The sequence below is a fragment of the Cebidichthys violaceus genome, unplaced genomic scaffold, assembly GCF_023349555.1.
Source record: "Cebidichthys violaceus isolate CVI_PGR_0920_01 unplaced genomic scaffold, fCebVio1.0.p SCAF_7, whole genome shotgun sequence".
NCBI classification, from domain to species: Eukaryota; Metazoa; Chordata; class Actinopteri; order Perciformes; family Stichaeidae; genus Cebidichthys; species Cebidichthys violaceus.
Window position 1 is genome coordinate 5,328,545 of NW_027176927.1, and position 9,750 is coordinate 5,338,294.

Genomic DNA, 9,750 nt, shown 5'->3' on the forward strand with positions numbered 1-9,750 from the left:
CCAATTTCTGCCTCCCTCTTTCACTCAGTCAGGATATAGGTGTTGTCCACTGCTGAGGAAGGAAATTCTGTCACTTAGAACAATGGGCCTGTTTCTCTATCTATAGACCCAGAGAGCCTGAGAGCCAGAGGGAGAGAGGGAGCAGACCGTGTCCAGTTAGAGAGAAAAATAAAAGAAACATATATTTTAGTCAAGAGATGATTGAACTAATGTTTTTTTAAGAAGTAGCGATGTGTATGTAGATGTGTGACAGGTTAAGGCCTTTTGGAAATGGAATTTCAACGCGGGGAAAAGGGAACATACAAGGTTATTAGATTACTCTGAGCTGCGTATTTGCATTTTGGTGGCAAAGATTCATCAATAGACACTATAGAAGGATCAGAAGTAACTGTGGGTAAGTGCATTCAAAATCTAACAACTAAAAGCATTATGTTATAATTCATTTTATGGTTTTCAAAATATTCCCCCACACCATCTAGGACAGCATGCTCTGTAAAAACTGCCATCTTTTGTGTCCAGAACGATAACAGCAGATTTAAGGTGTGGACACACATGTCAAGACATGACAAATAGTCTTGTCAGAAATCACACTTTAAAAGGTGATAGTTTTTCAGAGGGACACAATGTTTTTTGTTTAGGCCTCTAAATTCCACCATGAGATGAAAACAATCATATGTGATCCATAATTTTTATTGTAATCTACATAAAAGTAATGCTGAGAATAGGACAGACAGTGACCTTTGGAGTGGATATATCCCTGTCAGTGCGACAGCTGGCTCTGAGTCCAACTAAAGATGCTTCCTGTTTGAGAATGGGAAAGTCACGCTATGGTGTGTTCTTGGTTAATTTATTTTTGTTTTCCCCATGTTGACAACCAGCTGTAGGTATCCTGTTGATATTTTTTGATGGTGACATCATGCCATTGTTATATTGTTTCAATCCTGGCATTGCTGACACACATTCTTCACTACAGTGTGGAGGTAGATTAAATAGATAATGGGAAACGTGACATTTACAGTATCTTGACATTATCAATGTCATTATTATTATTATTATTATTTATTGGCAGATTATTGAGTCATAAATGCCAGATTTGTTCTTAATATCACTCTGTCAGATGGAGGGGTCTGGCAGTCCTCGCTTCAGAAAGCTCCATTTCCCAGTGGGTCTGTGGATCAACTCGCCCAGGAAACACTTTGCCAAGCTTGGGGGTCGCTGGCCCAGCGCTATCTCTGTCAAGTCAGTCTGAAGTACTCTTAAACTCACTTTTTTATCTCCTGTGTTATGTAACTTTCATGCCAGTTATTGTTTAGTTAGAATTCAATGCCTGATTGTTGAATTAACAGCTAATGTATTGATGTCATGTTATCTTACTTCCACTGTCATTAGTGTCCCCTCAACCCTGTATCCCTTCCCTGTTTTATTTTAGTCCTTGTTGTTTGTCCATGTTTAGTCCGTCATAATTCACAGCTGACTTGTCCCTTCCTTTCTCCTTCCTCTCTCCTCCATCTGTCTTCCCCTCCTCTGTTGTTCTCAGGTCAACCACCAGCTCTGACGCAGCCTCCCTCCACGAGGCCCCCTCTGCTCCTTCCTCTTCCCTTTCTAACTCCACCCCCTCGCTGGCTTCCCCTACTCCATCCCCATCTCCTTCCCCGGCCTTCCTCAGGCCCCGAACTGCTGGACCCCAGTCCCGCACAAAGCGCCTTTCCCATCTCTTCCTGCGAGGGCGCTCTAACAGTGACCGGGACCGAGCGGTGGGGGAGAGGGAGAGAGAGGTTTGGGCTCATTCAGCTGCCCCATCCTCCCACCACTACTTGCCCCCTGCCTCTTCCTCTGCCCCGGGCCTGATTAAAATCTATGGGGATGCCCTTTCCAGTGGGGCCAACTATCGCTCGCTTCTGGCCAACATTCACTCTACAGCCAGACAACTCATCGCCCAGGTCATCACCCGGTACACTGAGAGGGAGAGGGAGGAGACAGATGACGCAGGTACTAGAGAGGGAAATTTTCTCTCATGTGGACCTCTGCTGCGACTCATTACTTGGAATTGTTTGCTCAAATATTTTTAACCAATAGGGAATGACTTAATACAAACATAAACAGTGGTGTTATGGAAAAATAATTACCCCCTCTCCTCCTCCCTTCCTCCATTACCTTCTAGTTCTCCAGAAACACAGCCCAGAGGACTTCCTGTTGTGTGATGTCATTGGAAAGCCCATCCAGCAGCCAGATGGAGCTATCAAATGGGAGACAGAGTGCCGGAGAAGCGTTGCCCCATGGGAATGTCCCCTGTTGTTAGTGGACATGTGGCGGCCTAAGGACGGATTTGAGCGGCGCTTTGAAATCCAAAGAAAGGACGACTATGAGAGAGAAGAGAGGGAGAAGGAGAAGGAGCATGAGAGGGAAGGAGAAAACTATCAAGGTATGTTTGAGACTTTATTGGCAGATCTCTTTATTCGTGACACGAGGTCAGACTGACCGATCCTCTATTTGTCTGGGCAGCAGGTGTGCGCTGGCGGCGGAGCAGGATGTCATCAGGGGGTGGACCAGAGGAGAGCGAGCGGGGTCACCGTGGAAGAAACTCAGAGCTCAGGAGGAGCATCAGTGACATGAACCTGAGTCTGCGGCGTCGCCAAGGCAACCATGTCAGTAATGATTCACGTGGGTCTGGCAACCGGCCAAACAACAATGGAGGAGTGCAGGACAGGAAGAACATTGTGAGCATGATCAACCCACAGCCAGGAGAGGTAAAGAGAATGTTGTGAGGAAAAAACATAATTACTGGAGTTCTGCATGTGGCTTTTTAACCATCATGTCTTAACCTTTTTTCAGATTAGAGCCTCAAAAGTGGAAGCAAAGGTCGGATGGACAAACCAGCTTGCGGAGGACGAGAAGGATTACTCCAGCTGTGACCTGGAAGTGATGTCACAAAGTTTGATCCTTCCACCCACAGATCGGCCCTACTTCCTGTTGCTGCAGGGTTACGACCAGAGCAAGGTCGAGACACGCTGACAGATGATATCACACACACAAACACTCACAAACAACACCCACACACACGGATGCTATGTAAACACAGGCACACAGGCAGACACACACACGGACATTTATGTGGTATACTTTATAGCAAGGTGCGTACACACTGAAACTAGCATTTTTGTAGAGGCCTTGTGCAGACATACATGCGTGCACACACCCTGCACATGACATCATACCTGCATGTCCTTAATCGCCACGTACCATCAGGGTTTCCATCCCTCTACAAGCCGCTCCCATTCAGCATCCCGCACAAAACAGCCTCAGAGCAGCACAATGCTTCAACAATGTATCCAACGAAGTACAACCCCTCTGTGTACATCACTTCATCTCACACAATGACCTCACACAGGTCTCCATTGTAGCAAACTGTGACACACTTCATACCTTATCACCCGCCTTCTGTTCAACTTAACATCTCTGAGATGGAAGATTGATATAAACCATAGCACTTAAAAGATAACAGACAACAGACCTCCCTGACTTTGTTGTGCTCTCCACTGTGTGTTTTGTTTAGGATTTTGTTTTGTACATCATGACGGGACATACGCATTTGTTTGGAAGAAAGCCCACAATGAGGGAGAAAGAGAAGGATAGAGAGAGGGAGAGGAAGGGGAAGAGGCCTCTGAAGGTGGACACGTTCCTCTCTGCTCCTGACCTCTTGGCCAGACACTTGTTGGTCAGGAGAGACTCAGCTGTTCCCGACACGCCCACCAGACAAGGTACTAACAGTCACTAAGTCATGTCATACATACATCCATGGTGCAATTATTGTCTCCCTTAAACTCATTTTATTTTATAGTAGCTCTGATGCGACCCTTCAGAGGGGGTGCAGTCACACACAACGGAGTGGCCCTTTACAGGGAGACGGTCCTAAAGCCTGGGGATGTGATTGGTTTGGGGAACCACTTCCTTTTCCTGTATCGTGACCCCCGCGTGACTCCAGCTCCACCGCTGGCATTGACCCTGCCATGGCAGGCTGATGCCTCCACCACCTGTTGCCCCTCAGGGTTAGTGGACAGACAGGAGGCTCTGAGGCAGTACCTGGGATCTACGGAGGCAGTTCTGAAGTTTCATCCCCGTCATGCAGATGCTCTGTTACAGGTGAGACAGGAAGATAAAGAAGCTATTACTTCCTATCCATTCATCTGGTATAAAAATGGCCTTGCTAACATATGTTTATCTCTCGCTATCTCTTAGGAGATAATCTCCAAAAATTCCTCCCCAGACTCTGGAGGCGGGCCGTTAGCTCCTGCTTATCTCCTGTCAATCATGATAGATCATGCCTCAAAACACTTGGACCCTGCTCTCACACCACAGATATTACTTAAGTCAGCCAATCATATAAAAGAAATTGTCTGGGTAAGTAAAAAACAACAACAGCTCAATATCTAAAATTAAAAAAAATGTATGTGGGGTGCCCTGGTGGCCTGGGAGTTATGGTGACAACCATGAACCGCAAGGACAACAACCATGGACCTGTGTTGCATGCCATTTCCCATCTGTGCTTTGAGCTAAATGATAACTTTGGCTTTCTAACATGCTCACAATGACAATGCTAACATGCTGATGTTAAGCAGATATAATGTTTGTCATTTTCACCATCATAGTTTAATGTGTGCTAACAATTGGTAATTAATACTAAACACAAAGCCCAACATAGGCTGATGGGAAAGGCATTAGTTCTACAGGTTCTTGTTCATAAACTCAAGTATTGGACAAATTAGAATTTTGACCTGATGATGGTGCGAGATTAAAGGTCCGGCATTTACCAAAATTGTTACAAATCAACCTACTGGGGAAATAAATGGCTTGAACAAATTTCATGGGAATCCATCTAGTAGTTGTCAAGAAACTTTTCACTAAAAGCACAAAAAGTCAACCTGCCAGTGGTGCCAGAGGAAAAGTCAGGGGATCTCCAAAGTCAGTAGGGTTCATCCTCTAGGAACCATGAATGTCACTCCATTCGATAGTTGAGATATTTCAGTAGTGGGCCGACTGACATTGCCATCCATAGAGCCATGCTGATAGCTGGGCTAAGAAACAACAGCTCGGCATACAAAATGTGCTCCATGTTATAGTATGTTATGTAAAATCCTAAAATACCTCAGGGGTTTAGTGGGAGTTCAACACATTATCAAGTAACAACTGAACTATTATCCTATATCCTATTATCCTATTTTGGGATAGTATTGCGTGACAATATGGCCATGTCCTTACTTAAACCGGCTTGGCAGAAAAACATCAGGGAGGCAGATTGAGATTGCCACATTCAGTCAGACAGAAAAACCAGCAGACAGACATGTGCCCCTCATTGTGGCCTGCTACGTTGTGGACAGAAGCGAGGATGAGCTGATGTCACTGCCCTCCTGCTGGAAAATGTGCTGTAATTGTCCTGGCTGCAGGGCGAGACTATGCTCTCCCTCCTCCACCCCCACACTAACCCAAGATGTCTCTCCTCTCTTCTGTCTCCAACTCTCTTTACAGGATAACATTAAGGAATTTGGGGATAAGCATCCCACGCAAAAGTAAGAACATTTTTGTTCTACGTCATGTTTCCTCTGTTTAGAGATCTCATGCTGAGTGATTCATGATACTTTTGTGCTGGTGCTGTTATGTCTTTGGTACATTTTTGTGGTATGATGAAAGCATTGTAACACGGTGATGTTTGAAAATGGCTTAAATATAGTTTAGTAATAATAACTCAAGTCTATTTTTACTCACAGTATGGTGTTTCTCTTTTAAAGCATGAACAAAATACTGACAGGATAGTGTTCACAACTATTTTACAGCCTACATAACTTTGGCATTACGTTATTGTGTCCAGTTCCACAGAGCAAGAAGGTGAGATAAGCATGCCGAATGTCCAGAAACTGTCTTCTGACCTGCGACCCCTGATGTTCTGGATGTCAAATGCCACAGAGCTCCTTAACTTCTTCCAGGTCAAAGTTGAAGCCATGGAGAAAGAGTGGGAGTTTGAAGGTGAGAGTGATATGAAAACAATGGAAGTTACTGATTCAAGTAAAAAATAACCTTTAGAAGCTATAACCGTTTTAAATCTTTAACTCCTCTTCCTGATTTCTTCTTTAAAGCCCCAGGGGACCCAGTTTTGACAGCTGACATGGACACCTGCTCAGAAGCTTTGGCACAGCTGGATGACGTCATTATGCACACCTTTCAACAGTGTGTCTATCACCTCACCAAGGTGCAGTATAAAAATATTACTTTTTTAGTTGTCACTATACTGTTTGAGCAGTTTATGTACAAAAAATTCAACTTAGTTTATCGTTTTATGTGTGACGCAACAAATACTTTTGAATACCACCGCCAATTAAACTTCACAGAGAGACAGCAAAATGTCTTTTTGAAGACTTAATACATATTTTTTTGTTTATCAAGATGTTTCTGAAGCTGTCTAACCACCCACTATTTATTTTAATTTTTTCCAGCTGTGAGCAGCTCCTCAATTCCCTTTGTGCTTTGCACTCTGGGAGAATAGTGTGCAGCAACAGCACACTTGAAAATTGACTGTATTTAGTAAACATACAGTTTAACTTCAGTATACTTCATTTTGTCATTTTTACATTGTAAACACACTACATACTAAAAAATTGCTTAGAATTAGTGTGTTTTTTTGAGACTTGCCTACATCTACACAGCCACACTAAGGGCTAAAATGCTCACAATGAAAATGCTAACATGCAGATGTTCAGCAGATACAATGTTTACCATGTTCAAGGAGTGAGTTTAGCGTGTTAGCTTGCTAGCACTTGCTAACTAGACACACAGTGGGCCTGGGGGTTATGGGAAGTCATTAGTTTTGAAGGTATTTGGTCACGAACATCGAATAAGACATTTGACTTAATGTTAGCACTAGAAAAAATGTGAGGGGACCACCAAAGTTATTAGAATCCATCCAGATGGGGACATGATTATCTGCACCAAATTTCATGGAAATCCATCCAATAGTAGATCCACAAATGTCAACCACATGGTGTAGCTGAACGATAGATATGTAAGAGGATCACCAAAGTCAGTAGGATTCATCCTCTATGGACCATGAATGTCTGTACAAAGTTTAATGGCAGTAAATTTTCTGAACAAATTAACTCAAGTTTCCCTCCTTTCTGTCCACAAAGACCCTGTACTCACTCCTTCCAGCTCTCCTGGACTCAAACCCATTCTCCAGAGAAGAGAAGGAGAAGGACGGAGCTCGGAGTGCAGAGGGAGAGGAGAAAGAAGGAGAGGTGGACGACGTGTCCGCTTTACCACCCAAAGTTGCCGGGCTGGTGGAAGTGTACCGCTGTTCTCTGATGCTTTCACGGGAGGCATGTTTGTCGCCGCCGCTCACTTCCCAAACCTTCGGTTACCTCTTCTTCTTCACCAACACCTCCCTGCTCAATACTCTGCTGGAGAGAGGTGAGAGGGCACAGGTTAAAGTGTAACCTTTAACACTTTAACACAGCCAGTGTGACCACAACTGACAACTAGGAGACAATGTTAAATGTTAAAATGTAACAGTAGCATAGGTAGACAAGAGTCAAGTTAATGATATTAATCAGCCAGTTAAACCGCAATTTCTAGTTTCAAACAATGAGCTACTGGTCAGACCAAGGAAGGTTGTAGCATTAAAAACCCTGTTGAGTATTAAATTGAGCAATAGTCTTTTACCGTTTATGAATTTAACTTTTCATTTGTAAAAGGAGGATTGTGTTATTTCTTCTTTCAAAAGTTTGTTAGTCTCGCTTTAAATTTCTCCCTTTGATAACAGAATTGTGTTCTCTCTCTCTCTCTCTTTAGATGGACTGTTTTCATGGTCCAGAGCGGTCCAGATCCGTACAAACTTGGACCTTGTTCTGGACTGGCTACAGGGGGCGGGATTAGGAGACATAGCCTCTGAGTTCATGAAGAAACTGTCCGTCACAGTCAACTTCCTGTGTATTCCCAAGACTCGACTTATCCAGGTAACACAGCTACATGTGAAGAAAGCTTCTCAGCTCAAGATTATTAAATATTCATATTGATTTACCATTACCCTCTTGTCTACCAGTCATCCTGGACCAGTCTACTGGAGGACCATGTCTTATTAAGCCCTTCCCAGTTGCACCACCTGCTCATCCATTACAAGCTGGGTCCAACCAGAGCCCCACCAGCATCCTGGGCCCCTCTGCCAGGCACAGAGCTGAGTGGAGGTGATACATATATAAATAAAACTAACAAAGTTAAGAATCCAACCAGTGAAATGATCTGTTTAATTAATTGTTTTCCTTTCTCATCTTTTAGACATCTTTGAGAGCTTCCTGGACCATCCTCCTCTAATCCTGCCAAATGAAACTCCACGCCTTGACCTCTCCCAGCCAATCCCGAGCTCCGAGCTCCAAAAGGAAGTGACACGTCTCCGCACCTTCTTGTGGGGACTCGATCAGGATGAGCTCCCCGCCAATCAGAGGACTCGGCTTTGAGGAAGCCCATATTTGTCTCTCTATGGATGTCTCTGAAGTGAAAAATAAAATCACCAGAAACAGCAGACACACCTAAAAAAAAATGCAAACTGGACATGTTTTTTGCATTTTGTTGCCTGTTTGTTGTTTTTTCGTGACATTTCCATATCAATTCATTTATCCATTTAGATATTTTCAAGTAAAAGAAATGTATTGGCTTTGGTATGTCTTAATAGATTTTATTTTAAAGCAGGGAGTAAAACCCCATGTCTGTTGGATCGTGCAGTGTTATGCATTACACATGACTGCTTTACTTGGCTCCCATGTATGTTTTTAAACTACTTGTTTTTAATAAAACACCGAATTCTAGTCTAAAAGACCTACAGTTTCCGTGTGATCTTTGACAAGCTTGTTTCCCACAGCAGGGCCCCTTGGGTTTGGCATTCGCCTCAACCTCAACACCAGGGGAATATTCCACAAGGTGGCGATGCAGGACTCATTCCCCTTTGACGTTAAGTGATGAGTCTGCAGGTAGAGTTGCTTGACTAAGGAGGCAATCATACAACTAAATTAAAGTCTGCTCCAAAGGCTCACTCTCATTTCCTGTAATCAGGGTTGCATTTTACGAAGGGGCCATGACTCAAGCAAGTAAATGAGACTGTGACGACCACACACAAAGGTTACCTTTACCAAGGTGAGCTGTCGTAAAGGTCGAAGCTGGGGACTTGAGAGCAGGGGAGATTTCCATTTCCCTTTGTTGGTGTGACACACACAAGTGGTCTGATTGGTAGGGTGTCCCATTTCATTATTGTGGTACAATCTCCTGGCCCTATTAAACCCGTTCAAGTCATTAAGCATAAATTAGCATGTGGCTGTCATGAGCAGACAGCAGACAGGTGATATCATCAACAGGAGTGAGTAACAGCTGAACAAGAACTGTCACAATTTGGTAATATCCAGTCAATTTCCCCGTCTAGTCAGCCAGACCTTCTTGGAAAACAGTTCACCAGTTTTCTTTGTTTTGAGAGTGAAGCTCTATGACGTCTTTAAGAGACTTATCATGCTCCTCCTTTGGCGCCCGACCAAATGGCTTCCTTTCTTCCGGTCAGCCTCACAGATGAATTCCTTTACTGTAAAAAGCTAAAAGTCCCGTGAGAGACCCCCTGCTTACATCACCACTGCTGCCTCCGGTTCTGTCTCCCCAATTTTTTTTACTGTGCTGACATCAAAAACATCCCACTGAGAAAGACCGGTTATAGATTGTGAATCATGA

At 43.8% G+C, this 9,750-nt stretch overlaps 1 protein-coding gene across 4 annotated transcripts; it reads left to right on the forward strand.

The window, feature by feature from the left end:
• The first annotated feature begins 121 nt into the window (after positions 1 to 121).
• rasip1 (Ras interacting protein 1) lies at positions 122 to 8,857 on the forward strand. 4 transcript variants are annotated; one of them, XM_068735833.1, is made up of 16 exons: positions 122 to 394; positions 1,118 to 1,239; positions 1,538 to 1,989; positions 2,162 to 2,422; positions 2,503 to 2,747; positions 2,833 to 2,997; positions 3,554 to 3,758; positions 3,839 to 4,140; positions 4,237 to 4,398; positions 5,524 to 5,564; positions 5,864 to 6,018; positions 6,129 to 6,241; positions 7,176 to 7,455; positions 7,837 to 8,000; positions 8,087 to 8,228; positions 8,320 to 8,857. In XM_068735833.1, the coding sequence occupies exons 2-16, from the start codon at positions 1,118 to 1,120 to the stop codon at positions 8,496 to 8,498; spliced, it is 2,988 nt and encodes a 995-aa protein (XP_068591934.1). In that variant the 5' UTR covers positions 122 to 394; the 3' UTR covers positions 8,499 to 8,857. The 4 variants fall into 4 exon arrangements, with proteins under 4 accessions (XP_068591934.1, XP_068591936.1, XP_068591935.1 ...); XM_068735835.1 differs by having other exon boundaries at positions 3,842 to 4,140; XM_068735834.1 differs by having other exon boundaries at positions 2,506 to 2,747.
• Positions 8,858 to 9,750: the final 893 nt, after the last annotated feature.